This window comes from Ahaetulla prasina, chromosome 3 (assembly GCF_028640845.1).
Source record: "Ahaetulla prasina isolate Xishuangbanna chromosome 3, ASM2864084v1, whole genome shotgun sequence".
NCBI classification, from domain to species: Eukaryota; Metazoa; Chordata; class Lepidosauria; order Squamata; family Colubridae; genus Ahaetulla; species Ahaetulla prasina.
The window spans coordinates 107,696,262-107,712,020 of NC_080541.1; the positions used below are offsets into that span (position 1 = coordinate 107,696,262).

Genomic DNA, 15,759 nt, shown 5'->3' on the forward strand with positions numbered 1-15,759 from the left:
ACCATGAAAGCTGGAACGCCCACTAGTGGGCGGTAGGGACCAGGTTGACTACCACTGAGTTAAATATTGTCACTGTAGTTAAAATAAAACAAAATATGATTACATACTTTTTCCAGTAAATATTAATACAGTTGAAATATTCTACTTTTATTTGCTATCTGGGGATAGGTAATTCAACATTTCTGTTGAGTGCCAAGTTTGGAAAGATAATTTTCCTCCTTTTATATAAGAATAAGCTTGGTGGTTGTTCAGCACATAAACTACAGAATTCTAACAATTATTTTCAAATTGACTGAAAGACCCTCATGGGCAGAACGGTGTTGGTCTTTAACAGAGACTGAGAGGGACGACACGATAAAATAAACAATAGTGTTGTTGTGCAATTTTTGAACAGGTTCATAATAACTATTTTAGTGGAAGGATAAATAGTTTCTGTTTCCTCTTGCTTTGGTGTTTTATACTGGGATCCTGCGAATGACTGAGACAATTGAATTGTTGGTCTAGGACCAGAGCTGCATATGATGAACTGTTGCACCCCTTCACAAACTGCACTGATGGCCTCATCATTCAAAGCTGGCTGATTCTGGAGTGATACTTCTTGAACTGGCTCCATTTCACTACTTACCAGGTAAAAACTCTTCAGTTCTCAAGGTTTCCAAATGTTGTAGTAACATTATAAGCTTACATTGCTAAGGTTTTTGAGGACTCATTTGACAGTGTGCTTGAAACTAGCCTTTGGCATGGTCAAGACTATGGCAACAAGCTCATTATTAAAGTTGTGTGTCTTCTAGGTCATATTAATCTTAGCAGGGAGATCAGTAAAATTAATACTACCGTGTTTCCCTGAAAATATGCCCTACTCAGAAAGTAAGTCCTCTATTGATTTTTACACGTGTGCCCAATATAAGCCCTATCCCCCCAAAATAAGCCCTAATTAAGATCCCCACCCACTCCAGGGTCCACAGGTAAAAGTTAAGCTAGGGTGGGGATGGGGGGGTGGAGCTGCCCTACTACTTACCTTTGGATAGTTGCAGCCAGGTCTTGCACACCTCGGCCCATTTCTTTTGCTGAAGCCAGCAAGGCTTTCCTGAAGGCCTTTGTAGCCGATAACAGAACTCCAGATTGATCCAGAGCTCTGTTATCAGCTACAGACGCCTTCAGGAAAGCCTTGCTGGCCTTGCCCGATGAAGAAGTTCCTGAAGGTCTCTGATAGTGAAAGAGAGACTGGGGGCGACGCACACAAGTGAGATGAGTCAGTGAACAACATCCCCCTGAAAATAAGACCTGGTGTCTTTTTTGGTGGCAAAAAATTAAGGCGGTCTTATTTTCAGGGAAACACAGTAGTAAAATCATCTCTCACAGAAAGCCTTCCTTCCAGACCCAGTAACTTGAAGAGTCAGATACATTTTGTGCTTTTTCTCACTCAGCCATTGCTCTCACTCAACCACTCAGTTTTCAGCCATTGATTGTGTCAAAATGTCCTTCCCAAATCAGATTCATATTGAAATTATTCTACACTGGAAGTTGGATATGTCAAACATACTAGAGTTATTGTCATGGCAAAACCGCTAGCAATACTGTCTTTACTGACCATACCAACTTGTGTATTGTATACTCTAAAGCAATTCCATTCGTTATCAGATTCATGCACGCAACAGAGCCTTAAGTTATGAACATTAACTAAAGTTTGTACAAATAATGCCACAATTTTGCCCTGAAAAAAGCATGTAAAATAAATCAAAAATTATTTTTCCAAGAGTATTTGTATTGTCTGCACTCTATGTATCCCTTTCCCTCTAATGTATAGGTGCCTCCATAGAGATGACAAGATGTCAGGACGGTATGCTGTGGTGTTTCTAGATTGTAACACGCTTCTCTACTCCCCCAGATTATGAATCTGTGTCTCATTATTTCACTAAAAAACATAATTTCACAATAAAAATCTGAAGATATATGGGTTACTGTTGAGGATAAAAATCAATGTCATCACTCACTAAATGGAAAAGAAACTATATTGGAATGAAAATAGTTCATCTAATACTACTGTTTTAAAAAAAGTTTAATGATCAGTTAAAAACATTTTAATAGAAAATGATAGCTTGAATTCATTACTTCATAGCTAATACCACTGTAGAAAATATGCGTGCTTTTCCAATTTAGAAGAATAAAATAAGAGGGTGTTTTTAAAGAAATGCAACATACATTTCTACTTGATCTTTTGCTGCTGGAGATAAATCTATTTCAGGAGGCAAAGAGTCCTCAAGTCTTTTTGAAATCTTCTCCTCCGCTATTAAAAAAAAAAGTCAGTACAAAAATCTGATCAGACTCATTTTGAAATAAATACAAATATACAATCATCAATTCCATATGCTGGCCCACAAGCTTATGTTAAGAATGTATACACTGAATTTACAAATGAATTCATTACATCATCCACATTTTTAACAGTAAACTATTTCATCTATCTGGATATTAGTAGGGCAGTTATTAAATTAGTGACAAAGCTCTCACACAGTTCTAAACCATGAGTCTCATTATTTACAATTTGTTGAAAAAGTATACAGTATATACTTAAAATGGTCACAACTAATTTTCTCAAAGCTTTCCAACAGGACCAAAACAAAATATTATTCCATTATGATTGCTCTAAGGAAATTCTGAGAACAATGAAGTTTCTTAATTAGTGATGTGGTAGTACAGTGGTTAGAATGCAGTATTTCAGGCTAATTCTGCCAACTGCCAGCAGTTTGATCCTGACTGGCTCAAGGTTGACTCAGATTTCTGTCCTTCCAAAGTCGGTAAAATTAGGACTCAAGTTGTTGAGGGCAATATGCTGACTCTGTAAACTGCCTAGAGAGGGCTATAAAGCACTATGAAGCAGTATATAATGCTATTGCTATTGCTAGATAGTTCTCACATAAGAGTGCAATTAACTTTACATTTCTCTTTTTAAATTATCGCATGATAAATACAGAATTCTGAACTTAAATATTGTTTGGGGGATCAAGTATAACCAACCGAAGTAATTATTGAATTACTTCGGTTGGTACACTGAAATTATTTCTTTATATACCAAAGTAACTGGAATATAATTAACATGAGGGTTATGCATGTTAACCAATGAACGGTGGCTCAATGGTTTAAAAGATGCCAGAGAATGTCTGTGCTCTGGCGGTTCAAGTCCTACCATTACATTACAGAGTGAGCTCCTATCACTTGTCTCAGCCCCTCAGTTTGAAAGCATCTAAATGCAAGTAAATAAATGGATACTACTTTGATGAGAAAGGTAAGAATGCTACATGTTTTGCCGCATGCTCTGCGCTATGGTGTGATGTTATGCTGGCCACATGCCTGTGAAAGACAGCACTGGCTCAATGACCTAGAAATACTCAGCTATGACTAGCAGTCTAAAATCCACAGGGACTCCTTTACTTTTTATGAAAGTCATCTTAAAGTATGACCATTCAACTATAATCTGCTGAATTATTTAGAGTAAGTTGTGTTCTGATGGAACAACCCCCCTATTTTTTTCTCAAGATAGCAAGACTGATTTTGTCATATCAATCATATCAAGATTGGGGAGTAAACCTTATGACTATAAATTATGACCTGAGTATTTTAAATGACTCATCTCTTGGGAATTTAGAAGGTAGGCTCACCTTCTGAGACCCATGGGCACCACACTATTGATTACATACTAATATCAGCATGTTTTTTTCAACTCTGAAATAACCCCTTGCCCCGATAGTAACCATTTCCCTATATTGAAATTGTTTAATTTTAATCATTTAATTTCAACATTTCACCTAGCATCTGGTTCAACCTAACTAAATAGTCTTTAGTTAAATGGCTAACTACAAGCCTCCCATGTCCAAAGCTTTATTAAACAATTAATCATGTCAGTGATTGATGCCCCAAAAGCATTACTTTCCAAGCATTTCATCTTGCATTCCCTGACTGTGCTCCCTCCCCCCCACATTACTACTGCAGAAATCAACAACTTGCTCTCCCAAATCTAATAAAGAGACTGGAGGGGACTTGATACGAGATGATAGTGCTGTGTATTGGTATCACTTTTTACACATGATTTCTATGCAGACCTCAATGAAAGGAACCACTCTGTAAAATCCCTATTTTTAAAAGGCATACAAACTTAATCCAGCTAAATACTGTCCAGTCATCCTATTAAGTATAACAAGTAAATTATATGCCAAGCATATCTATAAAAATCTAATCGATTCAGAGAAAAATCCTAACCACAGAATAAACTCGCTTCAGGCCAGGATTTTATATTTCTAATCAAGCGCCACACTCCAGCTTAACATGTTCCAAGAAATCTCATCCCAAAATGGAATCTCACCTTGTTCGCTCTGGAGATCTTTTAGCCTGGAACAAAGTTCCTCAACTAATGTCTCAATTCCAGAACTCTGCAATCAAAACAAAACAAAACAAAACAAAACAAAAAACAACTAAACTGAATTATTTATAGTTGAACTTTAATAAAATGCATGTCAAGTGATTATTTACATTACTAAAGAATAATGCAAAAAGTATTTGCAACAATCCTTTTTTTTATGCAGTTGCAATAAAATTAAAATATACTTTTCCTCAATTTTATATCACTGATTTCATCTAAATAGATACACAGGATTATTGAACTCTAAATAACGGGAAGATTGGTCTTAAGGCCGAAATAAAATTGATGAAGCAGAAGAGTATATTGTTCCAAAGGTGGTTTTAAAAAGGCAACTGGACTTTTTTTATTTTTCTTGAAGACGTTTTACATCTTTTTTTTCTTTTTCTTTTTTTGCATTTATATCCCGCCGTTCTCCGAAGACTCAGGGCGGCTTACACTATGTCAGGCAATAGTCTTCATCCATTTGTATACTATATACAAAGTCAACTTATTGCCCCCCAACAATCTGGGTCCTCATTTTACCTACCTTATAAAGGATGGAAGGCTGAGTCAACCTTGGGCCTGGTGGGACTTGAACCTGCAATATTGCAAGCAGTTGCTGTTAATAACAGGCTGCATTAGCCTGTTGAGCCACCAGAGGCCCATCTTATCCAAGAAGCTTCTTCAGTTCTAACTAACTGGTGGGGAATAGAAAGGATTTATAGTCTTTGCAGTCAGCTAGCTGATTAACACTCTGAGAGTCCGTTGAAATCAACTAGGGGTTAATGTGTGTCCTCAGAGCCATCAGAATAAGAATGCAACAAGTGTGGAACTGTGAATTGAGAAGACACGTGGTATTGTATCCCTCCCTCTCTGTTGAGAGAGGGCTGTTCAATTTTAACATAAATAGCATCTTTGATTCCTCTTTCAAGCCAGTTGTTCTCTGTCCAGAATGTAAACCTAGCTGTCTTCAAAGGAGTGGCCCTTTTCTTTTAGGTACAGATGGACTGCTGAATTCTGTCCTGCTGCACTGGTTCTTCTGTGTTTGTACCATGCTTTGTGTAATGGTTGTTTTGTTTCCCCAGTGTACAAGTCTGCACATGCCTCACTGCACTGTACTGAATATACAAAATTGCTCTGTTTGTGTCTGGCTGTTTTGTCACTGGTGTGCACTTGCTACTCCTCAGTGTTCCTGGTTTAAAGCGTGCATGTATGTTGGGTTGAAAATCCATGTGAGCATTTCTGATATTCCTGCAACATGTGGAATCATAACGATGCTCCATTTCTTTTCTTCTCTGTTAGGGTTATAAATCAACATTCCATTTGTTGCAGGAATATCAGAAAAGGACCATTAAGGATCACTTTGTTCCTTCGAAGATTTTAATGTGACATTTGCTTCAATTCTATGCCAATTTCACAAAGGCAACCCTAAATAAATCCTTTTGTCTGTATTTTGTTTTTGTTTTTCTTTAATTTTCAAAAAACCTTTATTAAAATTTAAAATATTAAAATACTAATACAAATACATCTGTAACAAAAATACATCCATGATAGTTGTACAATTCAACATCATTCCAACAGTACACAAATCTTAACTCTATTCATATATTCTCAGATATTCCTTCTTGATCAAATATATGTAAACACAATTTATGTCTTATTTTGATCTATATATTTCCTATTTTTATTTTCTATCCATTGATACGAGTTTTCCCAGGTTGAGTAATATTCCGAGTCTTCCTTGTTATTTAATTCTATAGTAAGTTTGTCCATTTCTGCACACTCAAAAATTTTCTGGATTATTACACAATCTGTCGTTTTAGTGGACATTTTCCAGGCTTGTGCGAGTACAATTCTCGCTGCTGTAATAATATGAATGATCAAATATTTAGTTTTTAGGATATCTTCCCTTAATGATCCCCAGAAGAAACAGTTCAGGCTTCAATTCTATTCTAACCCTTCTGTCTGTATTTTGAATACTAAAAAAATTAAAAACTGAAGTCATTAATTATAACATACATAGCAATGATACCGTTAAGAAACAATGATCTATAATTATCTTATTCGCACATAATAGCTCCATAGGTAATGTACTATATTTTTAATCTATAATGTTATCAGGAGACACAAACCTTCCCAATAACAGGTAGTAATTGTTCTACTGATTTTTTATTAATTGATCCCACTTTGAGTACTGTACTGGGTGATACGCTTAAGAAGGATTCAAGCAAATTGAAACAAAGTCTGAGAATGCCAGTGCAGATTATCAAAATATTAGCAATTGATTCTTATGAAAAGACCTGGAAATATTTAGTCTTCAGTAGAGAAGCATAAAGATAAAGATGATAGTTACTTAGATTTGCCTAACATAAGCAGCATAAAATATTTGTAAAAAAATATTGAAAGGCTGCCATATTTAAGAGGTGTGTGTGTGAGAAACCTGCTCTTTTATCATTTCAGGGGAAAGAATAATGGGTTCATGTTATGGGAAGGCAGGTTTTGATTGACTATTACAAATAATTTCCTAATATTTAAAAACAAATGAGCTATATCAGTGATCCCTAACCTTGCAGCAGCAGTGGGGGCAGGGGGGAGATGGTTTTGTGCACGCATCCTAGCTCCTGCACATGCATAAATGAAACTTCACAGACCTACCTGCCACTTGCACAGCCCAGGGATTGGGGACCCCTGAGCTATATAATCAATTATCCAGAGACGCAGTAGCTCTCTTATACTGGATTTATTCAAGCAGAAGCTAGCAAACAGTTAATGTTGGCTTAAATGGGACTGATGATTTATGACCACAATTGAGCCCAAAATTTCCATTACCAAGCAAGAAAGTTAAGTGAATTTTGCCCCATTTTATGTTTTTTCCTGCCTGAGTTGTTAAATGAATCACTGCACTGCATTGTGAATCTGGCTTCTCCACTGACTTTGCTTGTCAGAAAGTCACAAAAAGTGATAACCTCAGGACACTGCAATAATCATAAATACATGCCAGTTGCCAAGCATCTAAATTTTAATCATGTGACCATGGGGACGCTGCAACAGTCGTAAGTGTGAAAAGTGTTCACACTAGAGCCAAGGTGGCACAGTGGTGTCGGTGGGCCTCTGGTGGCTCAGCAGACTAAGTCTGTCTGTTATTAATACAGCTGCTTGCAATTACTGCCAAGGCCCAAGGTTGACTCAGCCTTCCATCCTTTATAAGGTAGGTAAAATGAGGACCCAGATTGTTGGGGGCAATAAAAGTTGACTTTGTATATAATATACAAATGGATGAAGACTACTGCTTAACACTGTGTAAGCCGCCCTGAGTCTTCGGAGAAGGGCGGGATATAAATTCAAATTAAAAAAAAGAGTGCAGTACTGCAGGCTACTTTAGCTGACTGCTAGCTGCAGTTCAGCAGTCCGAATTTCACCAGGCTCAACCTGGTTGACTCAGCCTTCCATCCTTCCAAGGTGGGTAATCCCAGATCGTTGGGGATAATGTACTGACACTGTAAACCGCTTAGAGGGCTGTAAAAGCACTGTAAAGCGATATATACGTCTAGGTGCTATTGGTAAGTGCTATAAGTCACTGTTTTCAATCCCACTGTAACTTCAAAGTCACTAAATGAATGGTCGTAAGTCGAAGACTACCTATACACATTTTTTATGATTTCTCTGAATCAGTGTTGCCTCCTAGCGACTGCTAGACAAGTTGCTACGCTTTTCTTGGCAAGATTTCAGAAGTGATTTTCCCATTGTCCACTTCCTAAGGCTGAGAGAGAATGATGGGCCAAAGGTCACCCAGCTGCCTTTGTGCCAAAGGTGGGACTAGAACCAATGGTTTCCTGAGTTCTAGCCTGATGCCTGAGCCGCTACACTAAACTCTCTCTCTCTTACAAATACATTTAAAACAACCCAGTTACTCCTCTTTCTATAATACACTTTCCATAATTGAATACAATATGCAAACAGAAAACATAACATTATAATAAAAAGAAACAAAAAGAAATATAGAATATATTTTTATAGTTACATATACAAATATAAAAGTTTGACATAACTAGTTTACATCAGTAAGTCATTAATTTGTAAATTGCTCTTAACATAAACTCTGTACACCATTGACTATTTGTGGCCGGATTTTTTATCCTTCTCATCCTGAAGAATTAGTTATAAGTGACCTTAAAGAATCTTTCTTTTCCAAATAGCAATTTATTTGCAATAGGAATACAATCCAAAAAATAAATTCTTAAAATTAGCGAAAGATTCTGAGCAATAGTTAAATTGCATCTTCCTTACTTTTACTTACCATTTTCAAGTTTAGTTTTTTAAAAGTTTTTTTAAGTTTTAAATCTGATAAATTAATTTTATCACCAAAACATTAATGCGAAAACCTGAATCTTAATGGAAATGGCCAAGCAAATAGCAGGATGGAAGAGTTCTCTCCTGAATCTTAATGAAAAGAGCACAGATAATTTAAATTAGTCTGCTGGATTAGGCTGTGCTGAAAAATGCAACAGGACACTGGTATTACCATCAAAATTTGCTATTTACCCATGCACAACAAAAGTAGCAAGCATGTTAAGAACTACTTAGGGGTTACTTGTGGTCAGCCTATTTTAATCCTATTATAAATGATTATAGATTTAAGTTTAATAAACACCAAATGCAAAACTTAACATGTTCAAATTAAATACAGATTTCATTCTATTCCATTTAATTATATTGAAAATTATTTACAAAATAATAATTTCAACTAGATTTTTAAAAATGAACAAAATTATTATGCTATTTGACATCACAATTAAGAATCAGAATTTAAACATAACTAACTATATTGTTAGTCCTTACTTCATCAGAAGCAGAGCGAAGACATTGAACAGCAGCCTGTTTCTTCATTTCTTCTAGTGTAAGATCAGAGCACTTTTTCTTACTTTTCCCCCATTTCTTGTAAGCTCCCTTTTCCCAGCCCAGGAAGATGTCATTCTCCTAAAAAAAAAATTGAAAATCAAAATAACTGCAATATTTTCTTGTATATTGTCTTTGCAACTCTTAATGACTTTTAAGGAAGACACTTGGGGAGTGTCTTCATCTTCATCTGGAAATATGAATATGCATGTGTGTATGTATGTATGTATGTATGTATGTATGTATGTATATGTATGTCTTTGGTTATTCGGGCTTTCTCCCGCGTAAAATTGGAAGTGTCTTGGCGATGTTTCGACAAAGTCTCATTTGTCATCTTCAGGCTGGAGTTTACAGCTTCGTGCTTCTAAAGAGGAAAGAGGAACCAACTTCTGACTCTTTTCAATCAGAACACACCTCCACCCAATCAGAACACAGCCAAGCTCCCAACCAATCAGTTCAAACCCCCACTAGCAGTTAAAAGAAACAGCTGCGATCACACATTGCTCCTAGAAGCACGAAGCTGTAAACTCCAGCCTGAAGATGATGAATGAGACTTCGTCGAAACGTCGCCAAGACACTTCCAATTTTATGTGGGAGAAAACCCGAATAACCAAAGACCTACATACAAACACCCGCGAAAACCTCAGAAAACACACACACACACACGCATGCTATGAGCCTATTTACTACAATTCTTGGTTTTACTTATATATTTGACATTCCATACCCCATCCTTCCAAAAGATTTCTCCAGTTTTACTATTTTTATTATTCAAAATGCAATGTAATATTAGTAATATTTATTGAAATTAGTAGCGGCAACATCTTAAAATAGCAGATAATAAAAGTGGGTAAAAACCAACTTACTGACTAGGAAAATTAATTTGACTTTATGCCAAATGGCACTAAAACAGGAACTATGCAGACTGTATTCCATTAGCCAGAATATTAAACACCAAATAAAGAAGTTAATGAAACCAGCAACAACGCAATGTTCAAGTTAAATGTACAAGAATTGGAGAAAAAGGGACACAAAACAACTAAAGGTAAAAGTGAGGAAGGGGGAGATGAAAACACTCAAGTTGTCCTTAGAGCAGACCTGGGCAAATTAAGGCCCGCGGGCCACATCCGGCCCTTTGTACGTCCCTGTCCGGCCCGCGTGAGGCCAATCATAAACACCATAAAAAATAAATTGCACTGGTTCAATAATTGTTTTTCTTATTTAACCAATAGACCACAGTTTCACATAACCTAATATACATATTTACAGAGTGCTTTATTCTTCTGATTATCAGTACCAGCTATTCAAAATATTTAATTTAAGTATTTTACAATGAAAGAAAGTTGGTGGCCCTCTGACACAATTCAGGCTTCTCATGCGGCCCCTGATAAAAATTAATTGCCCACCCCTGCCTTAGAGTCTCTGGATAAGCAGATTTTGCCTGAAATGGAAAGGCTAAGGCTGATATAATACCAATCCATACTTATCCTGAGAAGAACTAAAAAACTATCTCCATCCTGTAACAGAAAATATTAACAATTTTTCACTATGTCACAACTCATATGCTACCACTTGGTGACTGACTCCTTCTGCATAACAGACAATTCAAAGACTATGGGCTTTGTTATTCCCCAATGATCTCAAGTTGATAATTTTCCTCAATGAATAAACACATATAATATTTTGACTTATTTGCTTCACAGGGTTCTCTTTATCTAGTTTTAGAACTTACAAGGAGAACAGATTATATTTGAGTCATATTTATATTTATGAAGAAATATTGAAAATTCAAAAGATTTCACAAACTTTTAAGCACTAATGTAGACTGTCTTTGCTAGTGAATGCGAGCGGTATCATATCAAAGATACATAATTCAACAGAAAAATCTCATCTATACTTCCTAGTCATCCAAACTACTGGCTCTCATTAGTTTGGATTATTTCTTCTATGGTTCAATCCTGCTTTTTAAAAAAAATTACTTAATATACAATTGTATCTTAAACTCTTTCTTCTTTCTTTCCTTTCTCCCTGGATTATATTATAGCAAATCTCCCATTTCTTCAATATACTTGAGCAGAAAAGAAGCCACTGCTTATCAGATGCTTGTAACATAAACTGTACCAAACATATTCCTTCTACGCAAGCTAGGTGCTAGAAATTAAATTATAATATTTAAGACAATTAAAATAAAAAATAATATACTAGAAAAAGGATAAACAAAGCTATATTAATGTATCAAAAAGACATAGAGAGACAAAATTATAAAACAAAGAGTTATTTGGCATTTGGCTTTCAAGTTTCAAGCTTTCAAATTATCTATTTCTTCTGATTTTTCTATTTTATTCTGTGGTACAGGTAGAATTCATGTAGGGAAAAAAAGTAACAACAGATTCTCTGCACCTAATTCTCATACACAGAAAGCTGCAATTTTATATACAGAATAAGCATGCCAAATTACAACAACAATCATAATCTCTATATTTACATACACACACACACACGCACACACACGCACACACACACACACACACACACACACACAAAACTTTCTGCAAAGTATAATGCAGTTGAAGAGATGATTCCTTTGAGGAACAAGAGTTAAGATTTCTAGAAAGAAGTAGCAGAACAAATATATCTACTTATATTTCAACACCTGCAAAAGTAATCAATGAGTCATATCAACTGAAATCCTGGAACCCAGGATATGTATATGCACATATCTCAAATAAAGCGAAAGCACATTTTGCAATTTGCATTGGTTGGCAATGTAGCCTATTTAGCATTAACGTGTGACAAGGAAGATACTTTTCTAGAGTCAAAACAGGGCTATGAAAGTAACTGCATCACTGCTCAATACCTAAGAAAAAGCCCTACAAATTTTTTTCTCAGACTCTCTCTTAGCACAGCATAAGTCTTGCCCAGGACGACTGCAGCACAGAAAGCAGAGATGAACTGGGAAGGGAGCAGAAAAGATGTAGCAGACCAGTGACGTGTCAAACAATGTCTAAGCAAATATTTACAAGAATGTTTGATGCTCATATCTGGAATTAAAACATGAACTTTACAATAAATCAACATTTAATTCTTTCCTACAAATTATGAAGAATTATAGAAAGAAAGTAATGAATGTGCTGCCCTGTTAGTATCAGAATCTAACCTTAAGAATGTTGACTGCAACACTTATAATATTGAATATATGAGTGCAGCTTTTAAATACATTTCCCAGCCATGAGCTTCTTTTTACGCATGACAGCAAAGCAATAAGGATTTATAATCTGAGAAGGTTCAACTCTAAAGCAAGACAAGGCCTGCTGCTGCAATTCAATTGTCCCTCTCTTGAGTTATCTCACTCTGAATTGTCCAATGGTGAATTGGCTGGGATGAGTCAGCCACAGCGAGTTGTCCTAACCCTTCATAACTCAGGTACTCACAAAACATTATCTGAAGAGTATCACATAAAGGATGGTGTGGGAAACAATCCTAATATAAGCCAGTATAGTGTTAATAGCATTCTTGTGACTTTAAAAAAAATATTTTAAGGAAGAGTGCTTACTTGCATAATATTGTAACCATAGCTTTCTTAGACCATCATAAGTTATTCACATATGAATGGTCTAATGAGCAGTTACAAATGAATAGTTTTTAAATGAGTAGTTAAAAAACAGAAAACAAACATGAAAACAATACAAGATAAGAGCAAAAAGCATAATTCTACTCCCTAATACAGAACACCCGATTTAAATAACACAATTTAAATACAAAGCATAACAATGCTTGGGAGAAAAAAATGTTTTAGGTTCTCAATTAAAAATACCTGGACATTTCATTAGCAAAGTCCCTTCACTAAAAAAGCCACTGATCTCATTTCACTTGAACAAAGTTTTTAGTATTCTCTCAATAACTAGTTTTCTACACCAAAGGTGGGCAATCTTTAGCTTTTGATCTAATTTTAGAAGGTCTCTGCAATTAACCATTCAAGATTTCTACCAATTGGAGAAGAAAAAGCCCACCCAGCTCTGAATTCTGCTCTCCTGACTGGGGCATGTCCCCAACAGAAAAAAAAGGCTTCCCAACTGTGTTTCACAACATAGAACAAAGCAATTAACCTAGCTTCAGGAATATACTATTTATTTAATATTTTTGAGCAGAAATGCATATTGTAGTGCTTTTAAAATGAATAGCTTAAATGAAAAACACAAAACACAAAACCAAGCACAGTGGTTTTCAAAACATGTCTATTCAATACTCTACTTGTTAGCTAGCTAAGAATCACACATATTTTGAGATGCAGGATACAAAGCACATTCCCGAAGTAATTTCAGTTGCCTAGTCCAGCCTTCTCCTACTTTCAGATTAAGACATAAGACAGGACAGGAGGGAACTGCTGGAGTATCTATTCAGATTTTTTAAAAAGCTGAATATGCATACACAAAAAGACACTAATATGTATGCCCACACACCTTGATACATGCACACATTAATACACATATTATATTAGATGGGGTGGGAAGCAAAGAAAATCCAATTAAAATGGTGTATGAAAGCTATATGTTATATGACTGAAATAGAATAAAAAAGGATTTGCATTTAATGAGTGTAGGTAAATGACTAGAAAACACATGGGAAGGTAAAGTACAGCAGGAAGTGAAAGAACACCAGGAAAGTTGTGGGGAGCTAAATGAAAAAAAAATGGGATGAGGTAGAGATGAGGAAGGGAAAAACATAGAATGAAAAAAGAAGGGGATATCAGCATTCTGCAGAGTACAGCACATAGTATGGAATGCAAAGAGAGAAGCTAGGGACAGTAATGAAAATGCCGCAAAAATAGAAGACAAGGAGGATGGGAAGGTGCACCAGGGAATAAAAGAATTCAAGGGAATGAGAGCAAGGGAGGGCAATGAGGCACTGGAACACAGCAAAGTCCGGACAGTAGAATGGGGCAAAGGGAAAGAGAGGCACACCAGTGGGAATGTGACAGGGCAATGGGTAAAGCCAGTTTCTGCCTGCGGTTTCTAAACTCGTATAATTAAAGCATGATTTCAAACTGCAGCTTAATACAGCGAAGGTAGACTTTTCTGTTCTTTAAAATTTTCTTTTTTAAAAGGATCTAAAAAGATTTAGCACAGTTCACTACAAATGTTTTAAGACTTTTAAAATACAATGCTTTTCTAATAAAAGATAGGTAGCCCTCAAGTTTTGACCACAATTGGACCCAAAGGTAAATATGTTGCTAAGTGAACCATTTGTTAAGTGAGTTTTGCCCCATTTTATCTTTCTTGATACAGTTGTTAAGCAAATCACTATAGTTGTTAATTACACAACTGTTAAATGAATCTGGCTTCCCCAATGACTTTACTTGCCAGAAGGTCACAAAAAGTAATCATATGACCCTGGGACATTGCAACTGTCATAAATATGAACCAGTTGCAAAGCATTCAAATTTTGATCATGTGACTATGGTGATGCTGAAACTCTCATAAGTGTGAAAAACAATCACAAATCACTTTTTTAGTGCTGTTATAACTCTGAACGGTCACTAAATAAATAGCTGTAAGTTGAGGGCTACTTGTAGACATAGTATTAATTGCTAGACTTAAAAATCACATTTCTTAAAAGGTATGTCCCATCTTCCAAACTGTATCACAAATTATTTTTGAAGTTCAGTTTTACAAAGGCGTTCTGTGATTTGTCATGATGATTATTTTATCAAATAGCCCACTGAGTATATCTAAATTTTAGGATATGCTTCAAAAGTCCTATGTTTCCTGTTCTAAAAATATGAAACCATGATGTATTATTTATTATAATAGCATACACAGATAATTTAAAACATACTTATTTTTTAGTCAAGCACATCTAAAATATGTAAATACCTGTTCCTGCAGATCGTAGTCATAATTATCATGCAGCAGAAGACTGAGGACATAGCGAGTATAAATCATGGCATCAATGCCACATTTTTCTAGCTCTTGTCCCAGCCAGGTCTGCACAGGGCCCAAAGCCTGAAGCAGAGACATTTCTGAAACAGATACAGGACCCAGACAGGAGCTTGAGGAGCTTTCAGATGGCAAACCATCCACAACAACTGTATAGACTAGGTGCATGAATCTAGGTGGCTTTCATCCTTAGAACATGAAGCATTTTCTGTAGATGATATTCCGTGGGAACCTGGAGGTGGATATTTTCACTCCAGTACAGAGGAGACAAGCTTGACATCTAGGACAATCATTTATATTTGCTGGCAGTTAACAGTCTAAAGACAAGACCCACTCTTCAGGCATAACCAGAGTATATTAAATCTTAACAGGAAACACATGTTTATGTGCATTTTTCTACCTTAATTTCACATTGAAGCCAGATGTAAATCCCCAGCAGGACCTATAAAAAGGGGAAAAAAGAAATTGTGACTTGTATTAAGAAAACAGATAGCAATTACGAGCACTTTCTCTCTCTCTCCCCCCCCCCCT

The 15,759-nt window shown here is 35.9% G+C and overlaps 1 protein-coding gene across 9 annotated transcripts in view; it reads right to left on the reverse strand.

Moving 5' to 3' along the window:
* KIAA0232 (KIAA0232 ortholog) overlaps positions 1–15,759 on the reverse strand; it is a 77,319-nt gene that overhangs the window by 25,806 nt on the left and 35,754 nt on the right. For 5 of the 9 annotated variants that reach the window (XR_009154688.1, XM_058178888.1, XM_058178886.1 and 2 more), the window contains exons 2-5: positions 15,166–15,670; positions 9,236–9,373; positions 4,361–4,427; positions 2,203–2,287 (exon numbers count right to left, since the gene is read on the reverse strand). Coding sequence is in view for 8 of the 9 variants with exons in the window: in XM_058178888.1 (XP_058034871.1) it covers positions 2,203–2,287; positions 4,361–4,427; positions 9,236–9,373; positions 15,166–15,396 (521 nt within the window). In the remaining variant the exon portion in view is untranslated. Of the gene's footprint in view, positions 1–2,202; positions 2,288–4,360; positions 4,470–9,235; positions 9,374–15,165; positions 15,671–15,759 lie in introns of all 9 variants that reach the window. The other 4 variants (XM_058178889.1, XM_058178891.1, XM_058178890.1 and 1 more) reach the window with 2 other exon arrangements.